Here is a 21,116-nt window from a genome sequence, read left to right as displayed (position 1 = left end):
GACCCCCGGGGTAAAAGATGTTGGTACATTTGAAGGTAACAGGAGGGTTAAAGGACCACTGTGTGGAATTCCAGGGGATCTATTTGCATATAATATTCATAACTAGGTTTTCATGAGTGTATAATCACCTAAAACTAAGAATCCATGTGTATATGTTGGCTTAGAATGAACCCTTCACATCTACATAGGGAGCGGGTCCACTTCATGGTGTCAGCCATGTTTCTACAGTAGCTCAGACAAACAAAGGAATGCTGTGATACATTTGGGGGAATAATTATTGTTGTACAGTGTCAGCAACGGGCAGCATTACATCCTGAGGGACCAGTTTCAGGCCTGCTGCGAGAGGAAAAATGCTGAGACGGTTACTGGAAAAAACGATAGACACCGAGCCACATGATCCTGTGAGGGAAGTCACAACCTGGACACACACAGTGCATCGATTGTCCACTCGCAACACACACACAACAACTTTCAGTCGTTTTTATTAAAAGATCTAATACTTGACAATATCTCGCTAGTAAAGTATATCAAGGAGCTACATGCACATCTTCCTCCGAGCCCTTTGAACGCCTCTCTCTGTTTACGCTGACTCCAGCACAGGGTTCGTTCGTACGGTCATGGAAAACCTGGAAAAGTCATGGAATTTTAAAATGATCATTTCCAGGCCTGGAAAAGTCATGGAAAAAACTTAAATCATCAAAGTTTTGGAAAAGTCATGGAAATTTGTTATAACCACATGTTCATTTACGCCGAGTTTGAAATAATTGATATATTTTTTAAAGAAAGACGCTCAAAATATACGCCGGCGTACGCTCTCAATACGCAACATTTTCTAAATGTTTCATGTTTATACCGAGATTTCAGTTTGGTCATGGAAATTTGGTTTAAAGTCCTGGAAATCCATCGGTCAAAATGTGTAAGAACCCTACCAGCAGCCACAGAGCCAAAGCGGTCCTCTCCCTCTCGCTAATGTGTGCGATCACAATAAGTGTTGACAGTATCCGAACTAACCAGAAAATGACTTGTACACGCCCGGGGGAAATGCAGAGCCAGAGGCCCCCGGTTGCCGTGTCGGTCCCCTCCAGTGCAGCTGGCAGGCGGCAGGCGGCGCATACCGGATCCAGCCCGTCCAGGAAAGAGCCAAACGTCCTCTGTGGACTATAAACAATGGGGCTTCTGGGTTTGTGTCACGTCTGTGGGAATGGGAGAGCATGTGATGAAGTCCGGGAGAGGGGGGGGGGCTCCTCTACAGTTACTGATCTCGCTGTGGACTCTTTCATTCCTGCTGTGTGAGAGCGTAGCTGGAGAATCGGGGGCTATTAATGAAACTGAGCAGTAGAGTCTGAATCGGGGCAGCGTGGCCCCCTCGTCCACTAATCGTAATGTATAAGGCAAACGAGTGTTGCTCGCGAACCTCGGGGCCACGCGCACGGAATTTGTAAACACTCGCGGTATCAGTCATCAGTTTAATCTCCAGGCAGTGTTGGTGTTTGGAACGTCCTCACACAGCTGTTCATCTCCTCCAGCAGTCGCACTTTCTTTCATGTAAAAGTAGGATAATTACATTATTATTACATGTCATTTAGCAGACACTTTTATCCAAAGCGACTTACAATAAGTGCATTTCAACCTAGAGTATAAACTAAGAACAACAAGAATACAGGAAGTAATATTTCCTCAACATAGTCGACTACAAAAGTACCCCAATAAGTGCCACTGAAGCGCAAATGTGTGTTTTAATCCAGATATAGTCGGAAAAGGTGTGTTTTCAGTCTCCGGCGGAAGATGTAGAGACTTTCTGCTGTCCTGGTGTCAGAGGGGAGCTCGTTCCACCACTGAGGAGCCAGGACAGCACACAGTCTGGATTTCGAGTGATTAGCTCGAGGATAAAACAGTGTATTGAATTTTGAAGTGTTCTGATTGCTTTAGTCAGGTGCGAGACGGGCTTTATGGAACCTGGAACGGAGGCAAACTGCAGGCATGTGTTGGAGCTTTTGAAAAGATGAAGTTCAAGGCTCTCAGCCCGGCTGCTGCTTTGAATTTGGTTTTGGATTGCAAATCCGTGCCGGGAAACGGTGCCGACTCTCTCTCTCTCGCGTTCGTGTTGATCAAGTCGTGGACACGGCGTCGCGAGCGTTTCTATCACCGCGACGGTTTTACTTACCAAATCAGTGATTAGCCCAACAGTCGGCAACACCGGGGGGATTACTCGTCTATTTTTAAAATGCCGGCTGAAAACGGCTTAACCGATCAAGGACCATTCGTAGTTACAGAAAGCGTGACAAAGAGTGCCACATAACTTACCATCGGAATGCATTTGTCTCTCGGAAGTCAGTATAGATTGGTGCACTTAACAAAAACGGTCCTTTTTTAACAATGCATACAACTTTCTAATAATTCCTATTAAAAATAAATAAACTAAAAGGGCATGGGTTTAAAATGTGCACATGTCACAGCATTTGTGAGTGGAACACAATACCACGTCCACCTGTTCTCTCTGTCCTCTTCAGCCCGCTGGAGTCTTCTTCAACATGAACATGTGTGATGTGATCGTTCTATTTATTTAACGTTGTGTGTTGACAGCTGTAGACCAACACGGCTGCTGAATAGGGATCTATGAGTGGAACATTCCAGTCTGCTCGTTGAGTCGCTTTCAGGAAGGATCCACTGAAGCACAAGAGTATTGTCACGAAACAAAACTCCTCAGCATTACCAGGCGGGTGGCGGGTGGCGGGGGGGGGGGGTGTCACTGTGGTTGTTTACTAACCATGTTTACTTTGTGGCCCTCACAGTCGCTCCGTGGAAACTTCATCTATCGCTGACCTCTATATTAAGTAGAGGTTTCCCCCCTTTTTCTCAACAGTCATGGGTTTCTTCATCAGCACTCGTCCTTCATGTACACACAATCACGAACACACACACACGAACTGTAAACATGGATCCCTCACTGCCGCTGACGTCCTGACTCGTCCTCTTTTAAGAAAAACACGGCATCACAGCAAAAGCACAGGATGTCCTGAGGGCAGACGGAATGAGAGAGAGAGAGAGCACTATTCATGCCAGCGTGATCATAACTACGAGTTTCCCCCAGGTGCTACAAGTGTTTTAGTAGGGGATGTAAATGTATATTTATAATACACAACATTAGGGTTCATTAAGATGCCGTAAAATATGAAACGGCTGCTTTTCCTTTTTCGGAGGCCCACCGCCTCAGACAGAACCTGAGCGGTTGATAGTTGATTTTAGACATCCGGGAAATCTCCACCACCATTCAGAGTTCTCATCATGCAAATGTCGGCTGCACCGACGAAGGCAGCGCCGCGAACGCGATGTGTTTTACGGCTCCGCTCCGTGCCTTTCTTGTCAGCTGCATCCGGCCGCCTGTAGTTCAGGACTGCGAACGCGTATCGGTCGGCTCAAACATCGGCTGTGTTTGCTCCCCGCAAAGATCAAAGGCACCGGGACAGGTGGAGGTGATGAGAGTCGGCTTTGCCACGCCCTTCTCTCTGTGTGGCCCGTTGAGGCACTGGGGCCGGATAAGGGAAGTCACGGCTGCAAGTGCCACTTAAAATGAAACACAAACACTCACACATGTAGTTTTTTTTTTTTTTTACAATGGCACACAGACACAATTTCACGGCCACACAAAGACCCTTGCACCCACACGCCTACCGCTGGTTGTCCGTGCGAGCGTGTTTGATTGACGCCATGAGAAAACACAGGTGCAGCTCAGCAGCGTCGTGCCGGTGTGTTCGTGGACGCCGTGGTTATTTCTGTCCGACGAATACAACTGAGCTGCAAGCCACAGTGGGAGTGTGTGTGGGAGACGGTGGGTGAGGGCAGGAGGAACGTCGGCTTCAAGCGTTTAGGTTTTACGATGAGGCCAATGGGAGGATTGTAATCCACACTGTTTATGGGCCACCGTGGACCACAAGAGTTGCATGTTTTGCTTTGGATTAATAGAAGCCCTTCATTTATTAGAGAGGCTGTAGTCCGTTGAGATAATGTGTTGGTGGCTGAGGTCTCTGTCCCCATTAGTCGTGCAGCAGAGTCTCCAAAACTCTGTGGGAATCCATTGTTTACCCTCTCTTCTTCATTAATAATCCTCCGTCACTCCCTTTCTCTCAGCTCTCCCCTCTCGACTTCGCACACGGTCTTTCTTTTCTCCTCTGCGCTGCTCTCTCCCTCCTCCCCTTCTCTATCCTTCTTAGTCATTCCTGCTTTTTGTTATCCTTTGCGACATTCCCCTTTCAAGTCCTCATCCTTCCATTCCCGGCCCTTTTCTCTTCTCTGCGGTGCCCTTTTCGGACAATGAAGGAATCCCCTGACCGGGCCGCTGGGAGGGGGGGGGGGGCGCCGAGAGCGGGCCCGTGACTGACGGCCCTGTGTGGGGCTGGCTGCTTGGCCTTTGTCCCTCTGCCAGGGGAAATGGAGGGAACCCAGAGATGTGGGGAAGAAGGAGGGAGGGGAAGAGGACCAGTTGGGGTCTCATTCATGTGTAGACTTTTTGGGAACTTTGGGTTTCAAACTGTGGTCCGCGGGGGGAGGGGGGGGGAGGGGACGCTGGGGCCAATCAGCAGAGCGACATCAGCCCACGTTACCCCATCAGCATTGGCCTTGAAATGACTCTGGTGCTGTTGCTTTTAGCTTCACGACGAGGAGGAGGAGGAGGAGGAGGAGGAGGAGGAGGAGGAGGAGGAGGAGGAGGTTTTCTTTTTTTTTCCCCCCGGACCCCGAAAGAGTCCAGGCCAGCACAAAAGCATGTGCTCTCCCCTCTCTCTCCCTCTTCGAGCCCCTCGCTCCAGTCGTGCGCACACACAGTGTGTAGTTTGTGTGCATCGTGCGAGAATTGATATTTGCAAGAGTGGGGACATGGCGGACGGGGCAGATTTGGGACAAGATTAAGAGGTTGGGGAATGTGTGAATAGGGCTTCCACTCACAGAGGAAAGGAGGCGTCTGACTGTAAAACAGAACAAATGAGGGTGTTGGGGTAATTACTGATGTTAGATTGACTTCCTCTTCTCTTTTTTAATCTGAAATAAACTCCCCTGTCAGTGACCTGCTCAAGTCGGTTCAGCCTTCTTGTTTTTGTTTCACTAAACACCGAGATAGTGTGCGCGTGTGTGTGTGTGTGTGTGTGAGCAGGGCGGGAGGAGCCTGCTCCGTCTGTCGTCTGCTGGCGTGATTGGAGGGAAACCGTAAGCTTAATGGAGTCACTTGACCGGAACACTGCAGCCTCTGTGAACATCAGGCCGCGGCGACAGAGAACGTACAGTTCACTCGCGAGTGTCACAAGCGTACACACTTTGCTTCTCTGCTGTCTGTATTCCCATTTTATTTAGTTTCCTCTGGAATGATGTGAGGTCCCACCGCCGCTGATACACACGAACACACAAATATGCACCGGAGCGCAGATCAAAAAGCGTGACTCTTAACTATATTCAACACGGCGCTCACAATTTAATCTTTTTAGTTCCTTCGCTTTTCTTAAACGGAGACAAAGACTTCCTCCTCGACTTATCAACAGTTACCATATGGCTAATGTTGATTTTGAAGTAAATAAAATGTATGAATAATATTCTGGTGGGCTGTGTAACCCTGGAAGTGGTCTTGAGAGCCCACACTGCCCTCTGCTGACATGGCTCTCCTTTACCTACCTCTCCGCTCACTCCTTTCTGTTCCGACATCCTCCTTCACGGCTTCACTCCCTTCCTTAAGCAAACATCTCTCCAAAGGCCCTCATTAAAACATCAAATGTAGCACACTTGTTCTCACCAACTCACTCTATAAATGTTTACACACACACACACACACACACACAGCCTTGTCAAAACTGTGTTTCTCCGCGAGTCAGCGAGCAGACATTTGTGTTTCACTAACACAATGATGAGACGATGGCGGTACACTAAATCCCACTGCTCCCGCTTGTTATTCCAATTGACCCGTTGACCCGTAAAACACAGTCGGTTGTCCATCGGAGGTGCGTCAGACGGTTGGAAATGGAGTGGACGGTTGTTTACTCCTCTGAAAGTAATGGGACGCATCACAGAAGACATTCTACATGTTGCTCATGTCAGTATTTGAAGTTATTCAGCATTTTACAGTTTCTCAGAAACATACATGTTGCAACTCAAATCTTGGTATTCTGGCGTAAAGCCGGTCTGAGAATTGGATCCAGCGTCGCAGCGGTTTCCTAGATTCTGTCTGCGAACAGCCACTCGGGAGTGAATGGCCATCTTTGTGAGCGTCTGTCCATAATGACTTGTTCTCAGGCCCGATAGCATCGCTGTCTGGCTTTCTCTCGCCACCGATCGGGCTCTGGCCGGTATCAGGAGAGGACAGGAATGCAGTGATGCAGAAGCCTTTAAGAGGGGATCTGTTTAACCTGAACGAAAGAAGCGCTGATTGTCTTTTCGCAGTAATGTGCAGGGTTCGTACGGTCATGGGAAACCTGGAAAAGTCATGGAATTTTAAAATGGTCATTTCCAGGTCTGGAAAAGTCACGGAAAAAACTTAAATCATCAAAGTTTTGGAAAAGTCATGGAAATTCGTTAAAATCACATGTTCATTCACGCCGAGTAATATATTTTTTTAAAGAAAGACGCTCAAAATATAAGCCAGCGGTAGCTCCCAATACGCAAAACGTTCTACAGTTTTCATGTTTATACCGAGATTTCAGTTTGGTCATGGAAATTTGGTTTAAAGTCCTGGAAATCCATTGGTCAAAATGTGTAAGAACCCTGAATATGACTCATTATACTTTGGGAGGAGAGTTCTGTCTCACTGTGGCGAGTTGAAGAAATACCTTCCATCAGCATTCGTGCTGAACTAACGTAAAATAACAGTTTCTGAAGTACCTGAGCATTCAGATGTGCTTTTTCAACACACCCTTTGCCTGAAAGGCTTGAAGTCTCAGAGTTACCTGTTACCTGTTCTACCAGGAACGTTGCCTCCCCTCTCAAGGACAGTTCCCACCTGGGCGTGGCCCCGGTCACATGGTTGTCCTTCAGCTCCCGTTTCCTGTTCCTGTTACCTGATACCTGTCCCCCTGCTACTCAGTGAGCCAACACCCTCTTTGTCTCTCCCCTGCTTCGTCCCCCCCCCCCCCCCCTGCATTTCCCTCTCCTTCAGGTGGGGCTTCTACTATGAGCTACCAGTGAAGCTCTGGGAAATTTTGATAATTGGGAAGGCACCGCTGACAGGCTCCGTCTTGCACTTCCTGCAAACTCATTCTGCGGAAAAAAAAACACAACACACACGACGCAGAGCAGGATGCGTCCGTCATCGAGGAACAGAGTGCCGCTGAACTCGAGCATTCTTCTCGTTGTCAGCGTGATTGTAGAGCAGCCTCCCATCGCTTTGTATTGAGTGCGTGTGCGTGTGTGTGTGTGTGTGTGTGTGTGTTTTCAAACTTAAGTCAAGCAGAAACCTGACGTCGCCCATTAAAGGAGGTTTTTTTTTCGGACTGTGTGCGCTCCCAATCACAAAGGAGGAGGTTGGAACTTGTCTGGAACTTTCAATTTCTTATGTCAGTCTCTGGTAATTGACACACAGGGATTGTTTTGTTGCTGAGAGCCAGAGATTTAATTTGAATTACGCTTCGGGCTCCGAGCTGGCTGACGTCCGTGCACCCTATGTTCAGAAAGTATCCCCGAATAATGAGTTCATACAAATTCCTACCCCAGAAAGCCCACGCCTGCGTACTTTCTCAAGAGTCTTCCTCCATCGCGGCGTCTGGGGAGGCGACTGGCAGACAGTGGCTCCTCTGTGGGCTGCAGAGCCAGGGACCGATCGAGAGCTTGGCCTCTTCCTCTTGCTGTTCACCCGCCAGCCTGTCTTGTCTGTCCATCTTAACGGCAGATGACACACAGGCCCCCACACACACACACATTGGACACACACACACCCTGCGCGGCTGGCGGAGGAATGTTTCTGAGCGCTGTCCTGTCCAACAACCGGGCTCTTGTGAAAGCACTTGGCACGGCCACGGCGCTCTCCTCGGCTCTCCTTTCGAAAGCCACTTTGTTTGGTTGGCGTTGCCATGGCGAGGAGTTTTTGGGGATACGAGAATGGGATGTTTCCTAAAACTGGTCCTGGAAACGTCCCTCATCTGAGTATACAGGATGTTGTGTGTTTAGATAGATGATAGATAGATAGATATATACTTTATTAATCCCCAAGGGGAAATTTGTCGTAACAGTAGCAGCACCAATAAACTAAACACACAAGAATAAAAAATAAAATATAAAAAACAGGGATGAAAGATATAGATATATACAAGAAGTATACAAAGTAAAATATAAAATATATATGTATATATACAACATATATGCATACACAATACACAATACTAATGACAAATTAAATTAAATATACAAATATTAAATAGACGGCAAGTATTTTGATAATTGTTTCATCATGAAAGCTTAAGTTTCTCAAATGTAAGGATCTGCTGCTTCGTCTTGTCTCACAGTTTAGTGAATTGAGATTTATTTTTGTTTTTGGGCTGTCACTCAAAAAAAGCAGTTTAAATATCTAATGTGGGGTTTGCAGTCCAGGGCTCCAGACTGCGACCAAATGGTCGCATTTTGCGCCTAAAATTAGACACAGTGCGAGTAAATTTTTCATCAACTCGCGCATGCGCGACCAGTAAATTAGCAGATTTCTTTTTTTTGTTATGAAATATTTTTGTTGCTGACAAACTTGTTCTACACTTCAGCCCACTATAGTTAGCGGTAATGCCTGAATGACTGGTTTGCTAACCGACATTAACTCCAGAAGAAGAAGAAAGGAGACGAAAACCGAAGCAGAAGGCTGGCCTGTGTGTGAGAGCGGGGGGGGCTAATGTGTGAAAAGAGGCGCACCGCAGCGGAGGGCCGCAGAGTGAGAGGTCCACGAGGGGATCCTCACCACCGAGCGGCGTCCCCGTCCCCCGAGTTGAATCTCTGGGTCGACTCAGCCGACTCTCACATGTCTGAGCCCCTACAGACTGATGTTCACGGTAAACGCATTCGATCGGGAGCGCGCGAGGATTTTGATAAAGTTAGCGGAAGGATCTAAGTGACAACATCCGGTTTTGCAAAGTTAGCGGAAAGAACCACGTGAAACAACATCCGTTTATCAAAATAAGATGTCGACAAATCATACACGAACATATAAAAGTAAACAATGAACTGATTTATCTTTATAGATCATTTCTGAGATTTAGCTTAAATTATGCTAACATTAAAACATTTTTACTGCACCAAGGAAGAGTTTATAAAAATTAGTCAGACTTTTGTATGTTAAGAAAAGTCCTGTATATAGATTTCCCCAAGAGTTCCAGGAAATGAATAATGCAGATGTGTTCCATACATATCTGAAATCCCCTACAATAGCAATCAAACAATTTTAATGTATCAATTAGGACATCTTTCAAAGTAAAGTCCTAAATGTTTAAAGAAATCTGTAATTTCTTTAATGTTTGAGTTGCTTTATATATGTATTTCCTCATAGTCCTAGGCAATAATGCTACACAATAAATAGAATGCTTCAATCGACTCGGTGATCGGTATTATCGGTGATCGGCAGATACTGATTTCAGTGATCGGTGATCGCACCAAAACCTGATCGGTGCATCTCTAATCATAACATCATCAAACCCTAGATGGTATTGAAAAGAGAACGTGCTGCATAGTAATATTTATTTTGATTCCGTTTCCTAAAAGAAACTGCTTTCTATGAATGCATTCAATCAATGGGTGGGGGTGAGTGTGCTCACCCGTGTGCGCGCATCACGGCAGAACTTCGATGTCGGTGCGCGCATCGCTCTGTCACGCGAGCCGAGAATTGTTGACTGGGAGGGGGGGGGGGGTAGACGAAAATTACAGAGTGGCGGGTGGAGATTTCACCCTGTTATAATGGTAGGGGAAACACTGGAGTTGATAAGCGTGTCTTCTTGTCTGATCAATACACAAAAGTGAGGTGCGTGAATGGACAGATCGGCCAGCTGCTGATCACTCACTCAATAGCTCGACCTGCACGAATAGACGGTGCGCGCATAGCGCGCACAATTTTTTTTTTGGGGCACCGAAGACCCATTTTGACCCAGGAAAAACCCTGTGTGCGCCCCTAAATTTTCTGCTTGCGCCCCTAAAATTTTAAGTTAGGGGCCACTGTGCTCCTAGTAAAAAAAGTTAGTCTGGAGCCCTGCAGTCGCTTTACCACTTATGTATATTGTTTTTTTTAGATTTGTATATCGCTTTATAGAATCGATAGCATTATAAAACAACGTTTGATTGTTAAATATTGTTGCTTGATGCCCCCTTGTTGGACCTAATGGGCGACTTGTTCAGTGGTTAGCAAGTCCGGTTCAATCCTCGGTCGTTGTGTCCTTGAGCAATGCTCTTCCTCGCTCCCCGTAGATGTGTCTGCGGCGTGTGATTGTCAGTCGCTTTGGATAAAAGCTTCAGCTACTTAAAATGTAATGAGAATCTATTTTTACCATCGCATTGAAAATGCGGAAGGTAATGTTTTGATCGCTGTGTATTTATTTATTCATTTATTTATTTGTTTTTTTGTGTGCGTGTTACTCGCATAACTAAAAAAAGTATTAAACCGAATCGCATGAAATTTGGTGGGATGATTGGTTATTATCCGGGGACCATTTGATTAGATTTTGGGATCGATCGGGTCAAAGGTCAAGGTCATGAAAAGGTCAAAATCTTCTTTTTACCATAGCGTGGTCAATTTGTATCCAATTGGCATGCAACTAATGCCAGAATGTTCATAATTCAATGCCCAATCTTGTGATATGCGAAGGTATGCGCTCTACCGAGTGCCCATTCTAGTCTCATCTGTTTTGATTGACACGGTGTCTCGTGTTTTCTCCCCAGCCTTTCTTCAGACTACTGAACCTACGTAAGCTCGGCCTCAGTGACAATGAGATCCAGAGACTCCCTCCAGAGGTGGCCAACTTCATGCAGCTGGTGGAGCTGGACATTTCCAGAAATGGTACGCGAATACAATCACACGTTCACATTGCCGTTTTTTTTTTTTTTACGACTTCTGCTTGTAAGAGCACCCGTTAATTAACACGCAATAACTTTAACGACATGCTTTTTAAATAAGCTTACGGTCTTGTTTAGGCCACCCCAAAAACACGAAGCATTAAGCGTAGGCGTGGCTTCTGACGTGTGGCGTTAAACCGCAGGAGCGTGGACGAATCAGTTGGAGAATCAACACACTAGCAGCAGACATTAGATCAAAATGAGCTGTCCCGCTTTGCCAGATTACCCAGATTACCCACAGCCACGACAGACAGTTTACGTGGCCTTTAAAAAACAAACTATAAAACAACGAAAGAAAGACATTCAGCACCATGATGCAGCTAGAAGTAATATTTTAAACAGGTGAAACTCATTTAAATTGGGGCTGCTATTCAATTTCAACTCTTCATCTGTAACACACACACACACACACCTCGCCCTTTCTGTGTCCTTGCATGCTGCACACAAATACACTGATACTCAGTGGCAGGGATACACGGCAGATGAGAGACATCTGCTCGGCTACGCACTGCATCGAGAGCGGTGTGCAGCGGCCTGTAAGGGTCTTTCCCGTCTGCCCGTCTGCTTCCTGCTGCAGAAAGATACTGAGCCAGATAAGCGTCATCGGCTGCTCGGCTCAGTCGGGATTTCTTAACCTGCACCTGCAGGATCCAGTGGTAAAAGTGCCCTACCTGGTAAGGCTAGGAACTCAGATATCTTCTTGTGTGTTTTATCGAGCGTCTCCGTACTGTCTGGTACCGTGCTGTGTCTGGGAAGCACCGACTTGAGCTCAGTTCCATTTCACACCATCAAATGGATTATAGAAAATACAATATTTGCTTTTATGATTCAAGCGGTTTCAGCATCCGGTGTCTCTCGGCTCAACTTCTTTTCCCTCAAAAGCAATATATTTATTTGCCTTTGCTGGCGATTTTGACACCAAATCCAGTCTGCAGAGTTTGAAATAAGGAGGGACAGAAGAGAGGCAGAATAGATACCACCCCATAACCAAAGGCTAACGAAAACAATCCAAATATCCCTTCTTTTGTCTTATTATTTGATCCTTTGTTTTCACAATACATTAGAGTAAAACCCCGACGTAAACGCTGAGATGCTTTACAGAGACAGGGGTCCAATGAGCTTGATTATGACTTGAATGAACGCAAATGGCTATAAATGTGTGATTATTCTGCGAATGTTATATGATGGGAGTAAAAGGAAGATGTAATAGTACACTTTCACCATAGCCTCCCTAGTACATCTCTTTCTATCAGTTTTCCTTTGCAGTCTCTCTCACTTTTTTGCTGTTGGCCATCTGGTTGTGATTAAGAGGAATTTAAAATGATTCGGTCCATAGGATACGACCCCCCCTGCTCTAAATCTGTGTGTCCACGGTGTCTCCCTCCCACACCTCCTCTTTTCTCCTGCAGAAATCCCCGAAATCCCAGAGAGCATTAAGTTTTGCAAGGCCTTGGAGATCGCAGACTTCAGTGGAAACCCCCTGTCCAGGTACTATCACTCTACTCGCCCATCACTGTGAGGAGAAAGTGTTATCTGTGTGCTCTAATTACTCTGCTTCCCTGCTTTAAATATGCAGTGGAACATGTTTGGGTGTTTAACTGCACGGTCTACACTGTTACCGCAATTCTTGAAAATCACTCAGTTGCTAAGAGACTATTTTTCACAGTATGTGAACAAAGGTCTGGAGGAGATCGTGCTTTTTTTGTGACGGTGTTCCTCCCAACCAAACACGGCTCTGTGTGAAACAGTGTCGGGTTAATCTAACCAGGAGACTCGTCGATCTCTATTACATTCCTACATGAAGTCACTGCTCTCTTGTGACTTATTGCCACATCCCCAATCAGTGATGACAAAGTTGCTATTTCACCTTTTAAACTTCCTCCAATGGAAAATTAAGGGAGCGACTGGATAAAGCTTTGATGCTGAATGCTTTAACAGATGGGATTATGTAATGGGCCAATAGCTCTTGTGTGTGAGTTAAGTGATCCCATGTGCTGTACATCAAAAATCTCCACTGTCCCCCCCCCCCCCCCCCGTCTTGCTGCTCCAGGTTGCCAGATGGTTTCACTCAGCTCCGAGCGCTGGCTCACTTGGCTCTCAACGACGTGTCATTGCAGACGTTGCCCAACGACATTGGAAAGTATGTACATGTGCACGCAGTAGATGTATTGATAGGATACAATGTGTTTTACTGTTTACCAGGACAACAACAACAAGTGTTTATCGCATTCATTTTGTAACTCTGCTCTCAAGTAGTTAATAATAACAATTTGAAAGTGTTACCTTGTAAGGCCTTTAACGCCGCTTTCCGATGTTCTGTTGACGCAGCGATTAATTGACGAGTAGAAAAAACAGCGATAGATTATTTGGCAATTAAAAAAGAGTCTTAGTTACAGCACTAAATGTGAATAGTCCTGCGTTAGAAACGGTAAAGATTCCAATTTCTGTGAAGAAAACAAATTAATGGTCCATGTTGCCAGACCGAAAGCCCTTGACTCAGTTAGACCCTCGATACATTAGGGTCTGAGGTCCTGTACTCCATTAGACCCTCGATACATTAGGGTCTGAGGCCCTGTACTCCATTAGATCCTCCATACATTAGGGTCTGAGTATGTTTTCTAGGAGTGTGATTCTGTTGCCCAGTGGGCCGCGAGGCAGCCGCCGTCTGGGCTCTTGGCCACTGCTGTGCTCAGACAGATGGAGGAGCCCCTCACCATGCCAGGCAGCCCGGTCGAACAGACCCGCCATCTGACTAACCAAGCCGCCTCTCCTCTCCCCTCTCCTACTCCCCCACCCTCTCCTCTCGCCACCTGCCAACTCTTGCCCCTCTTTGTCTCTGACTTGCCTCCTTTCCCCTGCCACTCTTCCTTCCACAGCCTGGCCAACCTGGTGACGTTGGAGCTCAGGGAGAACCTGCTGAAGTCTCTGCCAACGTGAGTGTCACGTCCGCCATCTCCATCTCCATCACACACAATAAGTGACGATAATCTCACGATGCGTGAGGTTTCGTACTTTCGCTAATGTTCACGGTTTTGTGAGAACCTTTCTCACCTACACATTCAGTACTTTTAAGAAAGATTTATTGTCGTGCGTAAGAACACGTCACAAACTATAAGTCACCTGTAGCGAGGTTTAAAAGCATTCGTTACATATGTCGGCAAATGCGAATGAGTGGCATTTTGTAATTGTGTGCAATGCGCGGCTCTTTGTTCTTTTCAGAGCACATAACGTGTGACTTACTGCATGTGCTAATTTGTGTTTGTATTCAGATCGCTCTCTTTCCTGGTGAAACTGGAACAGCTGGACCTGGGCAGCAACGCACTGGACGTTTTGGTAATTCAACGATTCACATGATGGACTAGCCTGACGCAGAGGACTGTTCAGGATTTAAAAACTGTCTGTTGTGCCCTTTTAAGATAATCTATGTTTGCACTGCGAGTGCAACACAGGCACACACACACACACACACACACACAGAGAGACTGTGGCATGTTTCTCATATCTGCTCCCCTCAGTAGTTATTATCCACACTACATGTTTAGCTCACCAAACCCAGCCGAGCCGGTCTGTTCCACCTGAGGCCGAGCGTGCACTATACCTCACAGTGAGCGCCGCTTTAAGCCTGGAAACACCCACCATGTGTCATGGGACGGTAAACAGCTCCTCGGGACCTGACTAGGGCGGAGGCTGAGCAAATACTTGACGTGATGATGAAACTTTACTTGCCATCATTGACAATTTGCTTAATTTAATTTACCACTTGGACTTCAAACCGATGCGATTTTGGGAGACTTGAGCTCAGTGAGCCATGGATTGTGAACAAATGATGAATGGTTCACTGAAACCATTTTTGTGCTTCAATTAATGTACGATCCCAAAGAAAGGTAGTGTCTTTAAAGATCAAGTTTATTGAAGCTGCTGACCTTTTAAGTAGATAAAAAGATGGAAAATTTGAAAAACTTAGATGAAAATGAGTCAAACTGAAATCTAAGTTTTACAACATACTGACACTTAAACATGTTAATGTGATCCCTTTTTATTCATCCAATTCATATACAATGTGCGTGTGTATTTAGGGCGAATTATTTGTATTTGCTGGGGCCTGAACCCATCCGAGTGTTTTCAAATGGAACAGAGTCACTCCCTGCTGCATGTGTTCATTAGAGCGTTCAGTTCACGACCTGAAACTTGAAAAATTAGCACAAATAACCAACGGTCCCAATGTTCTCCCTCTGCTGCGTCCCGTTTCTTAGCCGGACACCCTCGGTGCTCTCCCCAACCTCAGGGAGCTATGGCTGGACCGTAACCAGTTGTCCTCATTACCACCAGTAAGTACAGTTAAATACAAATGTTTTTTTAACGATGACCTTTTGCAGGAACTCTGCACTCTTTTCTCTTCAATCATTTTATTATTACACATATGCGTAATTAACTCCCACTCCGCGGATTTCGTCTGCCTGTTTGTGCTCTGAAGGTAGTCGTTGTATTGTGCCTCCGTGACTCACTGCAAGTGGTATTTATCGTGTGTTTTGTAGGAGCTGGGAAACCTCCGGAAACTGGTGTGTCTGGATGTGTCTGAGAATCGTCTGGAGGAGCTTCCCTCCGAGCTCAACGGCCTCCTGGCTCTCACCGACCTGCTGCTCACACAAAACCTGCTGGAGGTCATCCCGGACAGCATAGGTGAACTAACACAAGAGGGAGGGAGAGAAGGATTCTCTCAGCGGGGGTTTCAGGCTAAAGATAGTGTTGATTGGGGGCATGTTGTTCAAGGTACCAGGGACACATGAAGTATGATCCAGGAAGTCCTGTTTGAGGAACAGATTGCTGTATCTCGGGCCTTATCAGACAACACAACAGTGCACAATGGTGTTCACATTACAAAGTAATCCACCAGAATGTTCTAGATGTTGTCGTCTCTGCTGGCACCAGCCTCACAGTTCATAACATCAGTCGCTCCCATGAACATGTCAGTGTACTGTTATAGAGTATTGTCTTATGTTTCTCAAACAGCAAGACAGAATAAAGTCAACATTAGTTGGTGTGAGAGAAGCCCAACGATTTGAGAAGGTTTGCCCTCTAATAAGTAGGCACAAGATGAAGTAAACCTGCAGCAGGCTGCAGACAGTAGTTAAAGAAGAGCAACACTGCCCTCTGCTGGAGAAATAAAGCCAGTGAAGAAAGACATAGGCAAAAGCAATAGCTCTGTTAATCTTTTTTTAAATGAATTTATTACAGAGAATACTGTTAAAAAAGATCATAACATGTCCCATGTAGTGGTGTTTTGTTTTAATCAGCTGGCTTTGTGTTTTGTGTCTGTCGTCCAGGCTCTTTGAAGCAGCTGTCCATCTTGAAGGTGGACCAGAATAGACTGACCGACCTGACTGATTCAATCGGCGAGTGTGAAAACCTCACAGAACTCGTCTTGACGGAGAACCTTTTACAGGTAAAGAGCTGTGAACCACTTGCGAAAGCCTCACACGGGCCCAGCTGGGAGTCATGCATTCCCTTTAGTACCGTTAAGTTCAATTAACGGCTATTAAGTTTTACTATAATTTCCACAGAGTATTAATGACTTCCCTCTCACTCCCACAAAGTCACTTCCTCGCTCGCTGGGCAAGCTGAAGAAGCTGACCAACCTGAATGTAGACCGCAACCGTTTGGGCGGCGTGCCCAAAGAGCTGGGCGGCTGTGCCAGCCTCAACGTCCTCTCGCTGAGAGACAATCACCTGGCCAAGCTGCCTGCTGAGCTTGCAGATGCCACTGAACTCCATGTGCTAGATGTGGCCGGAAACAAGTAAACCTCAATTAACACCTTGAACTGTATATAATTCCCAGAAGCCTTCGGTGCTGAGGTCAAAGATTAAATTCGAATGCTTTTGCCAACAATTACTTAAAGCATTACCGGCATCCTACAAAGACACTGCGCCTACAATTTGTCCCTTTTTAATGTGAACAGGAGCAAACAACATGACCTTGTGTCGATGTATTGTTCAGACATTGGTGCTAAATCATGGGATTTATTCATCTGAAAAACGTTGCATCATTGTAAAAGTCATTCGGCATTTTCGGAAGGTTATAGGGGGAGTAAGGGCTCCCCCCAATCCTGAAGGTTATCCCGGTAATTCTTTAACAGCACCAATGTCCATTTCAATGAATCCAGTCATGGATTTTCTTTGAACTCTCTTGTGTGATTGCCAATTCAACTATTTAAGATCCTATACGTATCAGGTAGATGCTACTTTGTTTTACTCACTGAAAAGGAACGGCCGTGTCTCATCCCTAATCCCTTTTTTGTCCAGATTACAAAACCTGCCTTTTGCCCTCACAAACCTCAACCTAAAGGCCATGTGGCTGGCAGAGAACCAGTCACAGCCAATGCTCAAGTTCCAGACAGAGGATGATGAGAGCACAGGAGAGAAGGTGCTGACCTGCTACTTACTGCCCCAGCAGCCTTCTCCGAGCTTGGGTGAGTCGCACTTTGTTAATGCAATGTGAGCCTTTATTTGGATGGTTATTGTTTTTGTAAACGATACGTCTCGGTCAGTTATTCAAATGTGTAAGTCATTTAAATCTTCTGCGTTCATCATGTAACTCAATCATAGTATGAATCCCAACAGTAATACCGTTGACTTTGTTTTAAATTGTAATAAATTATTGTATGTTTTTACAGTCGGTGTTTTACCTTCAGTAGATAACGATCGACACGCCCACAGTTTGGGGAAACACACATGAATAACTACACAGATCAAAAGCAATCTATTGCTGGGGGGGGCACAGCAAATCTATTAAAAAAAACCACAAATGTTGTAGTCACCTAATAAAAGGGGGGGAAAAGAGCTTTACAATGTTTTTATATATAGGTTTTAGTCGGCTTGTAAATATGGATTGTGAGCCATCTCTGTTAAATGGACAGTTTCAAGATCATTAACTCAAGTTTGACATCGTTCTGTCCTCTTCCTTCACGGTCCACAGAGAACTTGCTGCAGAACAGTGAGGACGACAGCTGGACGGACAGCAACCTGAACCGAGTGTCAGTCATTCAGTTCCAGGAAGAGACCAAGGCTGAGGATGAAGACGATGAGGCCGCTGCGGAGCGCAGAGTGAGGAACACAACAGTGGCGCCTAACGTCCTCTTCAAGTCATTTTGAGTTTTGCCCTCATACTAATCAGCACTGATACAGTCAAATAATGTTCTCTACTCACGGTTATGACGTATTTCTAACTGCTCTACTCTAATGCGTATATGTTATCTAATTCATGTTTTCCTTTGTTTCAGGGCCTTCAGCGCAGAGCCACGCCACACCCTAATGAGCTGAAGGTGATGAAGAAGGGGATTGAGGAGAGGAGGAATGAAGCTTACACATCCAGACCTGATGGAGAAGAAGAGTCCCCTGATCAACAGGTGCGTCCATCATACCGTATCATGAATGTCATCATCATGTCGGTTAACATTTAGAGACGTATTCATGTTTTAGTAATCGTGTGACCCGCTATTCTAGGAAGTAGACAAAAGGCAGTTTATAGCTACGTAAATGCGTTTAGTTCACTGGTGCACAATTCAAAGTGATGCTTTTGGTTTTAGGAGAAACGGCTCAGCGACCTCTCCAATCAGAGCCACAACTCCCAGGTGTCCAACAGCACTTCCCACGAGGACAGACGAAATGTGACCGCGGCCTCGCAGAGGGAGGGCCTTGTAGACGGCCACAACCCTCAGGAGGAAGAAGAGCTGGATGAGATGGAGGTGGAATACATTGAGGTGAACGTTTAAAACAATCCCATCCACAAGTCACAACACAGTTCGGTCGTATGTCATTTCCCCGATTGATCCTTCTAACCCGATGTGATTGACTCATTCAATCTGTTCTCCAGCCCTCTGTGCACTTTGCAGAGGAGCCCATGATCCGTGGTTTGGATGAGGACGACGACGAGCTCGGCGAGGACGGCGAGAGGAGCGACGAGGAAGAGAGGCCGGTTATTCCCATGGAGAAGCAGCGTCTGATCCGAAAAGACACGCCGCACTACAAGAAGCACTTCAAGATCAACAAGCTGCCCAAACCTGAGGCCGTGGCTGCGCTGCTGCACGGCTTCAATCCCGACCGCATGAACTCTCCGACGCAGGCTGCTCAGGACGAGCGGGACGAAGAGGAGGAGGAGGAGGAGGAGGAGGAGGAGGAGCACATTCTATGCAACCCTCAACACCATCTTAGAATGGAGGAGCTGGACGACAGCCGGCTCCAGGTCAACTCCAGTCAAGTAAAGGTAAAGGAGAGAGCCGGGAATGGAGAGGGTAGCTGGGTGGACACTGTCGCATATTATTACTACACATGTAGAAATATAATGGTACGGGACATGCAGTGTACAGAAAGGTTTTATTCATCACACACTAAATCAGTAACTTATTTTATGCTGACATCTTACATTCCATGTTGTAAGAATATATTTAAATGCAATATGTTTTGTGCTTGCTCATTGCATCGACGCAGACACTTGATCCTGTATGCATAGAGTGCTTTTGCCTCCTCGCAAGATTGCGTTCGGTTTGGAGTGGCTTGCCAGCATATATTAAGGATGTGGCATTGCATGCTGGGTCATTGTGGAAATGAAAACTTCTACCCTTGCGCTGTAATTCAAGGGCAGTCTCAGAACGTTGCTTTGTCTTTGCTCGGTCCCACGCAAAGACGAGACGCCCTTCCCCACACGCCTACAAACACTCGGAGGTCATCGCTGATAATACTTTCCATGTACTTTTCATTAAGATTTCTTTGACATAAAAACAACAACAAATTACAAAGATTATCTCATACTTGGAGACACATTAGTGAACTGTACTCTAAACCGTTGTGATTCTTCGGCCTTTATTTATGCACATCCGACATACCAGGTATGAATTCTCAGATTTCAAAGCATAGCGTTGCCTCCGCACAAACAGCTGCAGGCTTTTCTTGCACACCAGCGGCCCAGCTCGGCACTAAACTGCTCCCCACCTTATCAGCCATCTCCTGATTTTAATTGAGTCATGACATTTTCACACTTTCTCTGGTAACATTGTGCGCGTCTGCATATGTATGAATGAGTATGAATGCGTGATGAGTGAAGTCTGCTCCTGTGAATCTTCTTATTGATCTTTAATAATCGGGGAGATTTGATTTTATTCATCACGCTGATTCGAGAGATTATTTTTAACACTGTGATCAAACAGCATCATCTCACCAAATCTGTTTTGTGTGCATTTGTGAATGTGGGTCTGTTTGTGTGGCTGACCTCAGACCAACCAGAACATATATTGGCAGAGCTGGAATGTGACATCCAACGATCCTTCTTTGTGTCATGTCACGGTAATAGTCTTTTTTTGTGTGTACGGGATGTTTAAATTATTGTAGAGTAAGATTCTTCATTGTTCTTCAAAATCTAAATCATATTTCTGATTGCTCTGATTTTCTTAAACCTTTTTGTTGTTGAACTATCTGTGAATTACTTTTGGAAAGTCATGATGTAGATATTCTTGGCTTTTTTTGGAAGCGGTTTTACTTTTGACAAAAGTAGACTTGTCTAAATTCAAGCTTGCTCCTGGAGGAAGTTGCTTTCTGCGGTGTGGAGGCTGGGCTTACTTTGGCACGGCAGCTTTCGCCTTCTCGTGTCCGCTCTCTCGACACTGTGTGTGTTTTGCACCGTAGCCTCGGCTCCTTGGTCTCGTCTTTCCATCTCTGCCTGTATTTGCTGCTGGTGGCTGGGGAGTGAGTGTGGGGTCACTTGTGCTTCAAGGAGGTCCATCCCGGTGGACCCGAGAGTCCCCGCGGCCCGCAAGCGGAGAGTTGAGTGTTGGGTGTTTGGTGAAGTTAATGGAAAGCGTGAGAAAGGAGTTTTTATTTTATTTTCCAGTGTGTGTGTGTCAGCATATTTTTATTTTTGCCTGACTAATCCGCATGCCTCTCGCTGGTTCCTGTCCTAACAGGGGGTGTCATTTGATCAAGTCAATAATCTGCTGATTGAACCTGCTCGAATTGAGGAGGAAGAGGTCTGTACATACTCTTTCCCGTCAAGTCTGTCTCTCTGTGTCCCTGACTCAC

At 45.9% G+C, this 21,116-nt stretch overlaps 1 protein-coding gene across 1 annotated transcript in view; it reads left to right on the top strand.

The window, feature by feature from the left end:
• The window catches only part of scrib (scribble planar cell polarity protein), a 66,176-nt gene that overhangs the window by 14,441 nt on the left and 30,619 nt on the right, over positions 1–21,116 (top strand). The window contains exons 2-16 of the mRNA XM_056433417.1: positions 10,876–10,993; positions 12,459–12,537; positions 13,100–13,189; positions 13,926–13,982; positions 14,319–14,382; positions 15,303–15,377; positions 15,585–15,729; positions 16,374–16,492; positions 16,644–16,843; positions 17,349–17,515; positions 18,022–18,149; positions 18,326–18,451; positions 18,632–18,805; positions 18,919–19,308; positions 21,002–21,064. Of these exons, the coding sequence (XP_056289392.1) occupies positions 10,876–10,993; positions 12,459–12,537; positions 13,100–13,189; positions 13,926–13,982; positions 14,319–14,382; positions 15,303–15,377; positions 15,585–15,729; positions 16,374–16,492; positions 16,644–16,843; positions 17,349–17,515; positions 18,022–18,149; positions 18,326–18,451; positions 18,632–18,805; positions 18,919–19,308; positions 21,002–21,064 (1,995 nt within the window). The remainder of the gene's footprint in view (positions 1–10,875; positions 10,994–12,458; positions 12,538–13,099; positions 13,190–13,925; positions 13,983–14,318; positions 14,383–15,302; positions 15,378–15,584; positions 15,730–16,373; positions 16,493–16,643; positions 16,844–17,348; positions 17,516–18,021; positions 18,150–18,325; positions 18,452–18,631; positions 18,806–18,918; positions 19,309–21,001; positions 21,065–21,116) is intronic.

Source organism: Pseudoliparis swirei, chromosome 16 (assembly GCF_029220125.1).
Source record: "Pseudoliparis swirei isolate HS2019 ecotype Mariana Trench chromosome 16, NWPU_hadal_v1, whole genome shotgun sequence".
NCBI lineage: Eukaryota > Metazoa > Chordata > Actinopteri > Perciformes > Liparidae > Pseudoliparis > Pseudoliparis swirei.
This window is presented reverse-complemented; position numbering and strand designations above follow the sequence as displayed.